The 16,825-nt window shown below is 61.7% G+C and overlaps 3 protein-coding genes across 3 annotated transcripts; all 3 read right to left on the bottom strand.

Moving 5' to 3' along the window:
- Positions 1-608: 608 nt before the first annotated feature.
- Positions 609-6,883, bottom strand: KRP23_6360 (uncharacterized protein; the record flags this gene model as incomplete). Its single annotated transcript, XM_067891543.1, has 12 exons — positions 609-948; positions 1,172-1,492; positions 1,717-2,037; positions 2,262-2,582; positions 2,806-3,126; positions 3,350-3,670; positions 3,894-4,214; positions 4,438-4,729; positions 4,990-5,274; positions 5,534-5,818; positions 6,078-6,391; positions 6,615-6,883. 12 exons carry the CDS (start codon positions 6,881-6,883, stop codon positions 609-611), a joined length of 3,711 nt encoding a protein of 1,236 aa, XP_067745889.1.
- A 257-nt stretch (positions 6,884-7,140) lies between these two features.
- On the bottom strand, positions 7,141-9,060 carry KRP23_6359 (uncharacterized protein; the record flags this gene model as incomplete). Its single annotated transcript, XM_067891542.1, has 4 exons — positions 7,141-7,451; positions 7,711-7,995; positions 8,255-8,539; positions 8,799-9,060. 4 exons carry the CDS (start codon positions 9,058-9,060, stop codon positions 7,141-7,143), a joined length of 1,143 nt encoding a protein of 380 aa, XP_067745888.1.
- A 1,345-nt stretch (positions 9,061-10,405) lies between these two features.
- On the bottom strand, positions 10,406-16,677 carry KRP23_6358 (uncharacterized protein; the record flags this gene model as incomplete). Its single annotated transcript, XM_067891541.1, has 12 exons — positions 10,406-10,745; positions 10,969-11,289; positions 11,513-11,833; positions 12,057-12,377; positions 12,601-12,921; positions 13,145-13,465; positions 13,689-14,009; positions 14,233-14,553; positions 14,777-15,097; positions 15,321-15,641; positions 15,865-16,185; positions 16,409-16,677. The coding sequence occupies 12 exons, from the start codon at positions 16,675-16,677 to the stop codon at positions 10,406-10,408; spliced, it is 3,819 nt and encodes a 1,272-aa protein (XP_067745887.1).
- Positions 16,678-16,825: the final 148 nt, after the last annotated feature.

The raw sequence follows: 16,825 nt of genomic DNA, 5'->3' as shown, positions 1-16,825 counted from the left end.
CCCATACCGCCACAGCCACAACCGACACACGCGCCCGAGCTTCACCACGCCCGCACCCACCGCTACGCGCTGCTTGATAACCTCGTACTCGTCTCACGGTCCGATTCTGAGTGCAACACGGCCCAGCGCGATCCGAACGTGGCGCCTCGTATCGACCTTCTCGCCGGCTGTAATCGCATGTGCACTCGCTCACCGACGCCACAGGCCGCACAGCGAGCACCCAAGCGTTCCACGTCGAGCGAAAGACCACCCGGGAAGATGCGCGCTGCCGCATCGGATGGAGCCATCCAGGCCTCCTCCACTTCTAGAACGATCTTGGGGAGGCGCGGATGCGTGAGTGCGAGCCACATCGGCCCCGGAAGGTCGCCGAGTGCCTACCGAAGCAGCAAAACGAGCGTCGCAGCTGCACCACGGAGACGACAAAAGAGAGCAAAATGGTCATACAGGGGCTCGAACCCTGGACCGCAGCGTTATTAGCACTGTGCTCTACCGACTGAGCTATACGACCGGCAAACCACATGCCACACCACCCACACCAAAATACACCCATACCGCCACAGCCACAACCGACACACGCGCCCGAGCTTCACCTACGCCCGCACCCACCGCTACGCGCTGCTTGATAACCTCGTACTCGTCTCACGGTCCGATTCTGAGTGCAACACGGCCCAGCGCGATCCGAACGTGGCGCCTCGTATCGACCTTCTCGCCGGCTGTAATCGCATGTGCACTCGCTCACCGACGCCACAGGCCGCACAGCGAGCACCCAAGCGTTCCACGTCGAGCGAAAGACCACCCGGGAAGATGCGCGCTGCCGCATCGGATGGAGCCATCCAGGCCTCCTCCACTTCTAGAACGATCTTGGGGAGGCGCGGATGCGTGAGTGCGAACCACATCGGCCCCGGAAGGTCGCCGAGTGCCACCGAAGCAGCAAAACGAGCGTCGCAGCTGCACCACGGAGACGACAAAAGAGAGCAAAATGGTCATACAGGGGCTCGAACCCTGGACCGCAGCGTTATTAGCACTGTGCTCTACCGACTGAGCTATACGACCGGCAAACCACATGCCACACCACCCACACCAAAATACACCCATACCGCCACAGCCACAACCGACACACGCGCCCGAGCTTCACCACGCCCGCACCCACCGCTACGCGCTGCTTGATAACCTCGTACTCGTCTCACGGTCCGATTCTGAGTGCAACACGGCCCAGCGCGATCCGAACGTGGCGCCTCGTATCGACCTTCTCGCCGGCTGTAATCGCATGTGCACTCGCTCACCGACGCCACAGGCCGCACAGCGAGCACCCAAGCGTTCCACGTCGAGCGAAAGACCACCCGGGAAGATGCGCGCTGCCGCATCGGATGGAGCCATCCAGGCCTCCTCCACTTCTAGAACGATCTTGGGGAGGCGCGGATGCGTGAGTGCGAACCACATCGGCCCCGGAAGGTCGCCGAGTGCCACCGAAGCAGCAAAACGAGCGTCGCAGCTGCACCACGGAGACGACAAAAGAGAGCAAAATGGTCATACAGGGGCTCGAACCCTGGACCGCAGCGTTATTAGCACTGTGCTCTACCGACTGAGCTATACGACCGGCAAACCACATGCCACACCACCCACACCAAAATACACCCATACCGCCACAGCCACAACCGACACACGCGCCCGAGCTTCACCTACGCCCGCACCCACCGCTACGCGCTGCTTGATAACCTCGTACTCGTCTCACGGTCCGATTCTGAGTGCAACACGGCCCAGCGCGATCCGAACGTGGCGCCTCGTATCGACCTTCTCGCCGGCTGTAATCGCATGTGCACTCGCTCACCGACGCCACAGGCCGCACAGCGAGCACCCAAGCGTTCCACGTCGAGCGAAAGACCACCCGGGAAGATGCGCGCTGCCGCATCGGATGGAGCCATCCAGGCCTCCTCCACTTCTAGAACGATCTTGGGGAGGCGCGGATGCGTGAGTGCGAACCACATCGGCCCCGGAAGGTCGCCGAGTGCCACCGAAGCAGCAAAACGAGCGTCGCAGCTGCACCACGGAGACGACAAAAGAGAGCAAAATGGTCATACAGGGGCTCGAACCCTGGACCGCAGCGTTATTAGCACTGTGCTCTACCGACTGAGCTATACGACCGGCAAACCACATGCCACACCACCCACACCAAAATACACCCATACCGCCACAGCCACAACCGACACACGCGCCCGAGCTTCACCTACGCCCGCACCCACCGCTACGCGCTGCTTGATAACCTCGTACTCGTCTCACGGTCCGATTCTGAGTGCAACACGGCCCAGCGCGATCCGAACGTGGCGCCTCGTATCGACCTTCTCGCCGGCTGTAATCGCATGTGCACTCGCTCACCGACGCCACAGGCCGCACAGCGAGCACCCAAGCGTTCCACGTCGAGCGAAAGACCACCCGGGAAGATGCGCGCTGCCGCATCGGATGGAGCCATCCAGGCCTCCTCCACTTCTAGAACGATCTTGGGGAGGCGCGGATGCGTGAGTGCGAACCACATCGGCCCCGGAAGGTCGCCGAGTGCCACCGAAGCAGCAAAACGAGCGTCGCAGCTGCACCACGGAGACGACAAAAGAGAGCAAAATGGTCATACAGGGGCTCGAACCCTGGACCGCAGCGTTATTAGCACTGTGCTCTACCGACTGAGCTATACGACCGGCAAACCACATGCCACACCACCCACACCAAAATACACCCATACCGCCACAGCCACAACCGACACACGCGCCCGAGCTTCACCACGCCCGCACCCACCGCTACGCGCTGCTTGATAACCTCGTACTCGTCTCACGGTCCGATTCTGAGTGCAACACGGCCCAGCGCGATCCGAACGTGGCGCCTCGTATCGACCTTCTCGCCGGCTGTAATCGCATGTGCACTCGCTCACCGACGCCACAGGCCGCACAGCGAGCACCCAAGCGTTCCACGTCGAGCGAAAGACCACCCGGGAAGATGCGCGCTGCCGCATCGGATGGAGCCATCCAGGCCTCCTCCACTTCTAGAACGATCTTGGGGAGGCGCGGATGCGTGAGTGCGAACCACATCGGCCCCGGAAGGTCGCCGAGTGCCACCGAAGCAGCAAAACGAGCGTCGCAGCTGCACCACGGAGACGACAAAAGAGAGCAAAATGGTCATACAGGGGCTCGAACCCTGGACCGCAGCGTTATTAGCACTGTGCTCTACCGACTGAGCTATACGACCGGCAAACCACATGCCACACCACCCACACCAAAATACACCCATACCGCCACAGCCACAACCGACACACGCGCCCGAGCTTCACCACGCCCGCACCCACCGCTACGCGCTGCTTGATAACCTCGTACTCGTCTCACGGTCCGATTCTGAGTGCAACACGGCCCAGCGCGATCCGAACGTGGCGCCTCGTATCGACCTTCTCGCCGGCTGTAATCGCATGTGCACTCGCTCACCGACGCCACAGGCCGCACAGCGAGCACCCAAGCGTTCCACGTCGAGCGAAAGACCACCCGGGAAGATGCGCGCTGCCGCATCGGATGGAGCCATCCAGGCCTCCTCCACTTCTAGAACGATCTTGGGGAGGCGCGGATGCGTGAGTGCGAACCACATCGGCCCCGGAAGGTCGCCGAGTGCCACCGAAGCAGCAAAACGAGCGTCGCAGCTGCACCACGGAGACGACAAAAGAGAGCAAAATGGTCATACAGGGGCTCGAACCCTGGACCGCAGCGTTATTAGCACTGTGCTCTACCGACTGAGCTATACGACCGGCAAACCACATGCCACACCACCCACACCAAAATACACCCATACCGCCACAGCCACAACCGACACACGCGCCCGAGCTTCACCACGCCCGCACCCACCGCTACGCGCTGCTTGATAACCTCGTACTCGTCTCACGGTCCGATTCTGAGTGCAACACGGCCCAGCGCGATCCGAACGTGGCGCCTCGTATCGACCTTCTCGCCGGCTGTAATCGCATGTGCACTCGCTCACCGACGCCACAGGCCGCACAGCGAGCACCCAAGCGTTCCACGTCGAGCGAAAGACCACCCGGGAAGATGCGCGCTGCCGCATCGGATGGAGCCATCCAGGCCTCCTCCACTTCTAGAACGATCTTGGGGAGGCGCGGATGCGTGAGTGCGAACCACATCGGCCCCGGAAGGTCGCCGAGTGCCACCGAAGCAGCAAAACGAGCGTCGCAGCTGCACCACGGAGACGACAAAAGAGAGCAAAATGGTCATACAGGGGCTCGAACCCTGGACCGCAGCGTTATTAGCACTGTGCTCTACCGACTGAGCTATACGACCGGCAAACCACATGCCACACCACCCACACCAAAATACACCCATACCGCCACAGCCACAACCGACACACGCGCCCGAGCTTCACCACGCCCGCACCCACCGCTACGCGCTGCTTGATAACCTCGTACTCGTCTCACGGTCCGATTCTGAGTGCAACACGGCCCAGCGCGATCCGAACGTGGCGCCTCGTATCGACCTTCTCGCCGGCTGTAATCGCATGTGCACTCGCTCACCGACGCCACAGGCCGCACAGCGAGCACCCAAGCGTTCCACGTCGAGCGAAAGACCACCCGGGAAGATGCGCGCTGCCGCATCGGATGGAGCCATCCAGGCCTCCTCCACTTCTAGAACGATCTTGGGGAGGCGCGGATGCGTGAGTGCGAGCCACATCGGCCCCGGAAGGTCGCCGAGTGCTACCGAAGCAGCAAAACGAGCGTCGCAGCTGCACCACGGAGACGACAAAAGAGAGCAAAATGGTCATACAGGGGCTCGAACCCTGGACCGCAGCGTTATTAGCACTGTGCTCTACCGACTGAGCTATACGACCGGCAAACCACATGCCACACCACCCACACCAAAATACACCCATACCGCCACAGCCACAACCGACACACGCGCCCGAGCTTCACCTACGCCCGCACCCACCGCTACGCGCTGCTTGATAACCTCGTACTCGTCTCACGGTCCGATTCTGAGTGCAACACGGCCCAGCGCGATCCGAACGTGGCGCCTCGTATCGACCTTCTCGCCGGCTGTAATCGCATGTGCACTCGCTCACCGACGCCACAGGCCGCACAGCGAGCACCCAAGCGTTCCACGTCGAGCGAAAGACCACCCGGGAAGATGCGCGCTGCCGCATCGGATGGAGCCATCCAGGCCTCCTCCACTTCTAGAACGATCTTGGGGAGGCGCGGATGCGTGAGTGCGAGCCACATCGGCCCCGGAAGGTCGCCGAGTGCTACCGAAGCAGCAAAACGAGCGTCGCAGCTGCACCACGGAGACGACAAAAGAGAGCAAAATGGTCATACAGGGGCTCGAACCCTGGACCGCAGCGTTATTAGCACTGTGCTCTACCGACTGAGCTATACGACCGGCAAACCACATGCCACACCACCCACACCAAAATACACCCATACCGCCACAGCCACAACCGACACACGCGCCCGAGCTTCACTACGCCCGCACCCACCGCTACGCGCTGCTTGATAACCTCGTACTCGTCTCACGGTCCGATTCTGAGTGCAACACGGCCCAGCGCGATCCGAACGTGGCGCCTCGTATCGACCTTCTCGCCGGCTGTAATCGCATGTGCACTCGCTCACCGACGCCACAGGCCGCACAGCGAGCACCCAAGCGTTCCACGTCGAGCGAAAGACCACCCGGGAAGATGCGCGCTGCCGCATCGGATGGAGCCATCCAGGCCTCCTCCACTTCTAGAACGATCTTGGGGAGGCGCGGATGCGTGAGTGCGAGCCACATCGGCCCCGGAAGGTCGCCGAGTGCTACCGAAGCAGCAAAACGAGCGTCGCAGCTGCACCACGGAGACGACAAAAGAGAGCAAAATGGTCATACAAGGGCTCGAACCCTGGACCGCAGCGTTATTAGCACTGTGCTCTACCGACTGAGCTATACGACCGGCAAACCACATGCCACACCACCCACACCAAAATACACCCATACCGCCACAGCCACAACCGACACACGCGCCCGAGCTTCACTACGCCCGCACCCACCGCTACGCGCTGCTTGATAACCTCGTACTCGTCTCACGGTCCGATTCTGAGTGCAACACGGCCCAGCGCGATCCGAACGTGGCGCCTCGTATCGACCTTCTCGCCGGCTGTAATCGCATGTGCACTCGCTCACCGACGCCACAGGCCGCACAGCGAGCACCCAAGCGTTCCACGTCGAGCGAAAGACCACCCGGGAAGATGCGCGCTGCCGCATCGGATGGAGCCATCCAGGCCTCCTCCACTTCTAGAACGATCTTGGGGAGGCGCGGATGCGTGAGTGCGAGCCACATCGGCCCCGGAAGGTCGCCGAGTGCCACCGAAGCAGCAAAACGAGCGTCGCAGCTGCACCACGGAGACGACAAAAGAGAGCAAAATGGTCATACAAGCGCTCGAACCCTGGACCGCAGCGTTATTAGCACTGTGCTCTACCGACTGAGCTATACGACCGGCAAACCACATGCCACACCACCCACACCAAAATACACCCATACCGCCACAGCCACAACCGACACACGCGCCCGAGCTTCACTACGCCCGCACCCACCGCTACGCGCTGCTTGATAACCTCGTACTCGTCTCACGGTCCGATTCTGAGTGCAACACGGCCCAGCGCGATCCGAACGTGGCGCCTCGTATCGACCTTCTCGCCGGCTGTAATCGCATGTGCACTCGCTCACCGACGCCACAGGCCGCACAGCGAGCACCCAAGCGTTCCACGTCGAGCGAAAGACCACCCGGGAAGATGCGCGCTGCCGCATCGGATGGAGCCATCCAGGCCTCCTCCACTTCTAGAACGATCTTGGGGAGGCGCGGATGCGTGAGTGCGAGCCACATCGGCCCCGGAAGGTCGCCGAGTGCCTACCGAAGCAGCAAAACGAGCGTCGCAGCTGCACCACGGAGACGACAAAAGAGAGCAAAATGGTCATACAGGGGCTCGAACCCTGGACCGCAGCGTTATTAGCACTGTGCTCTACCGACTGAGCTATACGACCGGCAAACCACATGCCACACCACCCACACCAAAATACACCCATACCGCCACAGCCACAACCGACACACGCGCCCGAGCTTCACTACGCCCGCACCCACCGCTACGCGCTGCTTGATAACCTCGTACTCGTCTCACGGTCCGATTCTGAGTGCAACACGGCCCAGCGCGATCCGAACGTGGCGCCTCGTATCGACCTTCTCGCCGGCTGTAATCGCATGTGCACTCGCTCACCGACGCCACAGGCCGCACAGCGAGCACCCAAGCGTTCCACGTCGAGCGAAAGACCACCCGGGAAGATGCGCGCTGCCGCATCGGATGGAGCCATCCAGGCCTCCTCCACTTCTAGAACGATCTTGGGGAGGCGCGGATGCGTGAGTGCGAGCCACATCGGCCCCGGAAGGTCGCCGAGTGCTACCGAAGCAGCAAAACGAGCGTCGCAGCTGCACCACGGAGACGACAAAAGAGAGCAAAATGGTCATACAGGGGCTCGAACCCTGGACCGCAGCGTTATTAGCACTGTGCTCTACCGACTGAGCTATACGACCGGCAAACCACATGCCACACCACCCACACCAAAATACACCCATACCGCCACAGCCACAACCGACACACGCGCCCGAGCTTCACTACGCCCGCACCCACCGCTACGCGCTGCTTGATAACCTCGTACTCGTCTCACGGTCCGATTCTGAGTGCAACACGGCCCAGCGCGATCCGAACGTGGCGCCTCGTATCGACCTTCTCGCCGGCTGTAATCGCATGTGCACTCGCTCACCGACGCCACAGGCCGCACAGCGAGCACCCAAGCGTTCCACGTCGAGCGAAAGACCACCCGGGAAGATGCGCGCTGCCGCATCGGATGGAGCCATCCAGGCCTCCTCCACTTCTAGAACGATCTTGGGGAGGCGCGGATGCGTGAGTGCGAGCCACATCGGCCCCGGAAGGTCGCCGAGTGCTACCGAAGCAGCAAAACGAGCGTCGCAGCTGCACCACGGAGACGACAAAAGAGAGCAAAATGGTCATACAGGGGCTCGAACCCTGGACCGCAGCGTTATTAGCACTGTGCTCTACCGACTGAGCTATACGACCGGCAAACCACATGCCACACCACCCACACCAAAATACACCCATACCGCCACAGCCACAACCGACACACGCGCCCGAGCTTCACTACGCCCGCACCCACCGCTACGCGCTGCTTGATAACCTCGTACTCGTCTCACGGTCCGATTCTGAGTGCAACACGGCCCAGCGCGATCCGAACGTGGCGCCTCGTATCGACCTTCTCGCCGGCTGTAATCGCATGTGCACTCGCTCACCGACGCCACAGGCCGCACAGCGAGCACCCAAGCGTTCCACGTCGAGCGAAAGACCACCCGGGAAGATGCGCGCTGCCGCATCGGATGGAGCCATCCAGGCCTCCTCCACTTCTAGAACGATCTTGGGGAGGCGCGGATGCGTGAGTGCGAGCCACATCGGCCCCGGAAGGTCGCCGAGTGCTACCGAAGCAGCAAAACGAGCGTCGCAGCTGCACCACGGAGACGACAAAAGAGAGCAAAATGGTCATACAGGGGCTCGAACCCTGGACCGCAGCGTTATTAGCACTGTGCTCTACCGACTGAGCTATACGACCGGCAAACCACATGCCACACCACCCACACCAAAATACACCCATACCGCCACAGCCACAACCGACACACGCGCCCGAGCTTCACCACGCCCGCACCCACCGCTACGCGCTGCTTGATAACCTCGTACTCGTCTCACGGTCCGATTCTGAGTGCAACACGGCCCAGCGCGATCCGAACGTGGCGCCTCGTATCGACCTTCTCGCCGGCTGTAATCGCATGTGCACTCGCTCACCGACGCCACAGGCCGCACAGCGAGCACCCAAGCGTTCCACGTCGAGCGAAAGACCACCCGGGAAGATGCGCGCTGCCGCATCGGATGGAGCCATCCAGGCCTCCTCCACTTCTAGAACGATCTTGGGGAGGCGCGGATGCGTGAGTGCGAGCCACATCGGCCCGGAAGGTCGCCGAGTGCCACCGAAGCAGCAAAACGAGCGTCGCAGCTGCACCACGGAGACGACAAAAGAGAGCAAAATGGTCATACAGGGGCTCGAACCCTGGACCGCAGCGTTATTAGCACTGTGCTCTACCGACTGAGCTATACGACCGGCAAACCACATGCCACACCACCCACACCAAAATACACCCATACCGCCACAGCCACAACCGACACACGCGCCCGAGCTTCACCACGCCCGCACCCACCGCTACGCGCTGCTTGATAACCTCGTACTCGTCTCACGGTCCGATTCTGAGTGCAACACGGCCCAGCGCGATCCGAACGTGGCGCCTCGTATCGACCTTCTCGCCGGCTGTAATCGCATGTGCACTCGCTCACCGACGCCACAGGCCGCACAGCGAGCACCCAAGCGTTCCACGTCGAGCGAAAGACCACCCGGGAAGATGCGCGCTGCCGCATCGGATGGAGCCATCCAGGCCTCCTCCACTTCTAGAACGATCTTGGGGAGGCGCGGATGCGTGAGTGCGAACCACATCGGCCCCGGAAGGTCGCCGAGTGCCACCGAAGCAGCAAAACGAGCGTCGCAGCTGCACCACGGAGACGACAAAAGAGAGCAAAATGGTCATACAGGGGCTCGAACCCTGGACCGCAGCGTTATTAGCACTGTGCTCTACCGACTGAGCTATACGACCGGCAAACCACATGCCACACCACCCACACCAAAATACACCCATACCGCCACAGCCACAACCGACACACGCGCCCGAGCTTCACCACGCCCGCACCCACCGCTACGCGCTGCTTGATAACCTCGTACTCGTCTCACGGTCCGATTCTGAGTGCAACACGGCCCAGCGCGATCCGAACGTGGCGCCTCGTATCGACCTTCTCGCCGGCTGTAATCGCATGTGCACTCGCTCACCGACGCCACAGGCCGCACAGCGAGCACCCAAGCGTTCCACGTCGAGCGAAAGACCACCCGGGAAGATGCGCGCTGCCGCATCGGATGGAGCCATCCAGGCCTCCTCCACTTCTAGAACGATCTTGGGGAGGCGCGGATGCGTGAGTGCGAACCACATCGGCCCCGGAAGGTCGCCGAGTGCCTACCGAAGCAGCAAAACGAGCGTCGCAGCTGCACCACGGAGACGACAAAAGAGAGCAAAATGGTCATACAAGGCGCTCGAACCCTGGACCGCAGCGTTATTAGCACTGTGCTCTACCGACTGAGCTATACGACCGGCAAACCACATGCCACACCACCCACACCAAAATACACCCATACCGCCACAGCCACAACCGACACACGCGCCCGAGCTTCACCACGCCCGCACCCACCGCTACGCGCTGCTTGATAACCTCGTACTCGTCTCACGGTCCGATTCTGAGTGCAACACGGCCCAGCGCGATCCGAACGTGGCGCCTCGTATCGACCTTCTCGCCGGCTGTAATCGCATGTGCACTCGCTCACCGACGCCACAGGCCGCACAGCGAGCACCCAAGCGTTCCACGTCGAGCGAAAGACCACCCGGGAAGATGCGCGCTGCCGCATCGGATGGAGCCATCCAGGCCTCCTCCACTTCTAGAACGATCTTGGGGAGGCGCGGATGCGTGAGTGCGAACCACATCGGCCCCGGAAGGTCGCCGAGTGCCACCGAAGCAGCAAAACGAGCGTCGCAGCTGCACCACGGAGACGACAAAAGAGAGCAAAATGGTCATACAAGCGCTCGAACCCTGGACCGCAGCGTTATTAGCACTGTGCTCTACCGACTGAGCTATACGACCGGCAAACCACATGCCACACCACCCACACCAAAATACACCCATACCGCCACAGCCACAACCGACACACGCGCCCGAGCTTCACCACGCCCGCACCCACCGCTACGCGCTGCTTGATAACCTCGTACTCGTCTCACGGTCCGATTCTGAGTGCAACACGGCCCAGCGCGATCCGAACGTGGCGCCTCGTATCGACCTTCTCGCCGGCTGTAATCGCATGTGCACTCGCTCACCGACGCCACAGGCCGCACAGCGAGCACCCAAGCGTTCCACGTCGAGCGAAAGACCACCCGGGAAGATGCGCGCTGCCGCATCGGATGGAGCCATCCAGGCCTCCTCCACTTCTAGAACGATCTTGGGGAGGCGCGGATGCGTGAGTGCGAACCACATCGGCCCCGGAAGGTCGCCGAGTGCCACCGAAGCAGCAAAACGAGCGTCGCAGCTGCACCACGGAGACGACAAAAGAGAGCAAAATGGTCATACAAGCGCTCGAACCCTGGACCGCAGCGTTATTAGCACTGTGCTCTACCGACTGAGCTATACGACCGGCAAACCACATGCCACACCACCCACACCAAAATACACCCATACCGCCACAGCCACAACCGACACACGCGCCCGAGCTTCACCACGCCCGCACCCACCGCTACGCGCTGCTTGATAACCTCGTACTCGTCTCACGGTCCGATTCTGAGTGCAACACGGCCCAGCGCGATCCGAACGTGGCGCCTCGTATCGACCTTCTCGCCGGCTGTAATCGCATGTGCACTCGCTCACCGACGCCACAGGCCGCACAGCGAGCACCCAAGCGTTCCACGTCGAGCGAAAGACCACCCGGGAAGATGCGCGCTGCCGCATCGGATGGAGCCATCCAGGCCTCCTCCACTTCTAGAACGATCTTGGGGAGGCGCGGATGCGTGAGTGCGAGCCACATCGGCCCCGGAAGGTCGCCGAGTGCCACCGAAGCAGCAAAACGAGCGTCGCAGCTGCACCACGGAGACGACAAAAGAGAGCAAAATGGTCATACAAGCGCTCGAACCCTGGACCGCAGCGTTATTAGCACTGTGCTCTACCGACTGAGCTATACGACCGGCAAACCACATGCCACACCACCCACACCAAAATACACCCATACCGCCACAGCCACAACCGACACACGCGCCCGAGCTTCACCACGCCCGCACCCACCGCTACGCGCTGCTTGATAACCTCGTACTCGTCTCACGGTCCGATTCTGAGTGCAACACGGCCCAGCGCGATCCGAACGTGGCGCCTCGTATCGACCTTCTCGCCGGCTGTAATCGCATGTGCACTCGCTCACCGACGCCACAGGCCGCACAGCGAGCACCCAAGCGTTCCACGTCGAGCGAAAGACCACCCGGGAAGATGCGCGCTGCCGCATCGGATGGAGCCATCCAGGCCTCCTCCACTTCTAGAACGATCTTGGGGAGGCGCGGATGCGTGAGTGCGAGCCACATCGGCCCCGGAAGGTCGCCGAGTGCCACCGAAGCAGCAAAACGAGCGTCGCAGCTGCACCACGGAGACGACAAAAGAGAGCAAAATGGTCATACAAGCGCTCGAACCCTGGACCGCAGCGTTATTAGCACTGTGCTCTACCGACTGAGCTATACGACCGGCAAACCACATGCCACACCACCCACACCAAAATACACCCATACCGCCACAGCCACAACCGACACACGCGCCCGAGCTTCACCACGCCCGCACCCACCGCTACGCGCTGCTTGATAACCTCGTACTCGTCTCACGGTCCGATTCTGAGTGCAACACGGCCCAGCGCGATCCGAACGTGGCGCCTCGTATCGACCTTCTCGCCGGCTGTAATCGCATGTGCACTCGCTCACCGACGCCACAGGCCGCACAGCGAGCACCCAAGCGTTCCACGTCGAGCGAAAGACCACCCGGGAAGATGCGCGCTGCCGCATCGGATGGAGCCATCCAGGCCTCCTCCACTTCTAGAACGATCTTGGGGAGGCGCGGATGCGTGAGTGCGAGCCACATCGGCCCCGGAAGGTCGCCGAGTGCCACCGAAGCAGCAAAACGAGCGTCGCAGCTGCACCACGGAGACGACAAAAGAGAGCAAAATGGTCATACAAGCGCTCGAACCCTGGACCGCAGCGTTATTAGCACTGTGCTCTACCGACTGAGCTATACGACCGGCAAACCACATGCCACACCACCCACACCAAAATACACCCATACCGCCACAGCCACAACCGACACACGCGCCCGAGCTTCACCACGCCCGCACCCACCGCTACGCGCTGCTTGATAACCTCGTACTCGTCTCACGGTCCGATTCTGAGTGCAACACGGCCCAGCGCGATCCGAACGTGGCGCCTCGTATCGACCTTCTCGCCGGCTGTAGTCGCATGTGCACTCGCTCACCGACGCCACAGGCCGCACAGCGAGCACCCAAGCGTTCCACGTCGAGCGAAAGACCACCCGGGAAGATGCGCGCTGCCGCATCGGATGGAGCCATCCAGGCCTCCTCCACTTCTAGAACGATCTTGGGGAGGCGCGGATGCGTGAGTGCGAGCCACATCGGCCCCGGAAGGTCGCCGAGTGCCACCGAAGCAGCAAAACGAGCGTCGCAGCTGCACCACGGAGACGACAAAAGAGAGCAAAATGGTCATACAGGCGCTCGAACCCTGGACCGCAGCGTTATTAGCACTGTGCTCTACCGACTGAGCTATACGACCGGCAAACCACATGCCACACCACCCACACCAAAATACACCCATACCGCCACAGCCACAACCGACACACGCGCCCGAGCTTCACCACGCCCGCACCCACCGCTACGCGCTGCTTGATAACCTCGTACTCGTCTCACGGTCCGATTCTGAGTGCAACACGGCCCAGCGCGATCCGAACGTGGCGCCTCGTATCGACCTTCTCGCCGGCTGTAATCGCATGTGCACTCGCTCACCGACGCCACAGGCCGCACAGCGAGCACCCAAGCGTTCCACGTCGAGCGAAAGACCACCCGGGAAGATGCGCGCTGCCGCATCGGATGGAGCCATCCAGGCCTCCTCCACTTCTAGAACGATCTTGGGGAGGCGCGGATGCGTGAGTGCGAGCCACATCGGCCCCGGAAGGTCGCCGAGTGCCACCGAAGCAGCAAAACGAGCGTCGCAGCTGCACCACGGAGACGACAAAAGAGAGCAAAATGGTCATACAAGCGCTCGAACCCTGGACCGCAGCGTTATTAGCACTGTGCTCTACCGACTGAGCTATACGACCGGCAAACCACATGCCACACCACCCACACCAAAATACACCCATACCGCCACAGCCACAACCGACACACGCGCCCGAGCTTCACCACGCCCGCACCCACCGCTACGCGCTGCTTGATAACCTCGTACTCGTCTCACGGTCCGATTCTGAGTGCAACACGGCCCAGCGCGATCCGAACGTGGCGCCTCGTATCGACCTTCTCGCCGGCTGTAATCGCATGTGCACTCGCTCACCGACGCCACAGGCCGCACAGCGAGCACCCAAGCGTTCCACGTCGAGCGAAAGACCACCCGGGAAGATGCGCGCTGCCGCATCGGATGGAGCCATCCAGGCCTCCTCCACTTCTAGAACGATCTTGGGGAGGCGCGGATGCGTGAGTGCGAGCCACATCGGCCCCGGAAGGTCGCCGAGTGCCACCGAAGCAGCAAAACGAGCGTCGCAGCTGCACCACGGAGACGACAAAAGAGAGCAAAATGGTCATACAAGCGCTCGAACCCTGGACCGCAGCGTTATTAGCACTGTGCTCTACCGACTGAGCTATACGACCGGCAAACCACATGCCACACCACCCACACCAAAATACACCCATACCGCCACAGCCACAACCGACACACGCGCCCGAGCTTCACCACGCCCGCACCCACCGCTACGCGCTGCTTGATAACCTCGTACTCGTCTCACGGTCCGATTCTGAGTGCAACACGGCCCAGCGCGATCCGAACGTGGCGCCTCGTATCGACCTTCTCGCCGGCTGTAATCGCATGTGCACTCGCTCACCGACGCCACAGGCCGCACAGCGAGCACCCAAGCGTTCCACGTCGAGCGAAAGACCACCCGGGAAGATGCGCGCTGCCGCATCGGATGGAGCCATCCAGGCCTCCTCCACTTCTAGAACGATCTTGGGGAGGCGCGGATGCGTGAGTGCGAGCCACATCGGCCCCGGAAGGTCGCCGAGTGCCACCGAAGCAGCAAAACGAGCGTCGCAGCTGCACCACGGAGACGACAAAAGAGAGCAAAATGGTCATACAAGCGCTCGAACCCTGGACCGCAGCGTTATTAGCACTGTGCTCTACCGACTGAGCTATACGACCGGCAAACCACATGCCACACCACCCACACCAAAATACACCCATACCGCCACAGCCACAACCGACACACGCGCCCGAGCTTCACCACGCCCGCACCCACCGCTACGCGCTGCTTGATAACCTCGTACTCGTCTCACGGTCCGATTCTGAGTGCAACACGGCCCAGCGCGATCCGAACGTGGCGCCTCGTATCGACCTTCTCGCCGGCTGTAATCGCATGTGCACTCGCTCACCGACGCCACAGGCCGCACAGCGAGCACCCAAGCGTTCCACGTCGAGCGAAAGACCACCCGGGAAGATGCGCGCTGCCGCATCGGATGGAGCCATCCAGGCCTCCTCCACTTCTAGAACGATCTTGGGGAGGCGCGGATGCGTGAGTGCGAGCCACATCGGCCCCGGAAGGTCGCCGAGTGCCACCGAAGCAGCAAAACGAGCGTCGCAGCTGCACCACGGAGACGACAAAAGAGAGCAAAATGGTCATACAAGCGCTCGAACCCTGGACCGCAGCGTTATTAGCACTGTGCTCTACCGACTGAGCTATACGACCGGCAAACCACATGCCACACCACCCACACCAAAATACACCCATACCGCCACAGCCACAACCGACACACGCGCCCGAGCTTCACCACGCCCGCACCCACCGCTACGCGCTGCTTGATAACCTCGTACTCGTCTCACGGTCCGATTCTGAGTGCAACACGGCCCAGCGCGATCCGAACGTGGCGCCTCGTATCGACCTTCTCGCCGGCTGTAATCGCATGTGCACTCGCTCACCGACGCCACAGGCCGCACAGCGAGCACCCAAGCGTTCCACGTCGAGCGAAAGACCACCCGGGAAGATGCGCGCTGCCGCATCGGATGGAGCCATCCAGGCCTCCTCCACTTCTAGAACGATCTTGGGGAGGCGCGGATGCGTGAGTGCGAGCCACATCGGCCCCGGAAGGTCGCCGAGTGCCACCGAAGCAGCAAAACGAGCGTCGCAGCTGCACCACGGAGACGACAAAAGAGAGCAAAATGGTCATACAAGCGCTCGAACCCTGGACCGCAGCGTTATTAGCACTGTGCTCTACCGACTGAGCTATACGACCGGCAAACCACATGCCACACCACCCACACCAAAATACACCCATACCGCCACAGCCACAACCGACACACGCGCCCGAGCTTCACCACGCCCGCACCCACCGCTACGCGCTGCTTGATAACCTCGTACTCGTCTCACGGTCCGATTCTGAGTGCAACACGGCCCAGCGCGATCCGAACGTGGCGCCTCGTATCGACCTTCTCGCCGGCTGTAATCGCATGTGCACTCGCTCACCGACGCCACAGGCCGCACAGCGAGCACCCAAGCGTTCCACGTCGAGCGAAAGACCACCCGGGAAGATGCGCGCTGCCGCATCGGATGGAGCCATCCAGGCCTCCTCCACTTCTAGAACGATCTTGGGGAGGCGCGGATGCGTGAGTGCGAGCCACATCGGCCCCGGAAGGTCGCCGAGTGCCACCGAAGCAGCAAAACGAGCGTCGCAGCTGCACCACGGAGACGACAAAAGAGAGCAAAATGGTCATACAGGCGCTCGAACCCTGGACCGCAGCGTTATTAGCACTGTGCTCTACCGACTGAGC

This window comes from Phytophthora ramorum (assembly GCF_020800215.1).
Source record: "Phytophthora ramorum isolate Pr-102 chromosome Unknown Phyram_PR-102_s0005, whole genome shotgun sequence".
Lineage (NCBI taxonomy): Eukaryota > Oomycota > Peronosporomycetes > Peronosporales > Peronosporaceae > Phytophthora > Phytophthora ramorum.
The sequence above is the reverse complement of the archived record's forward strand: the minus strand, read 5'-3'. Positions and strand labels throughout refer to the sequence as shown.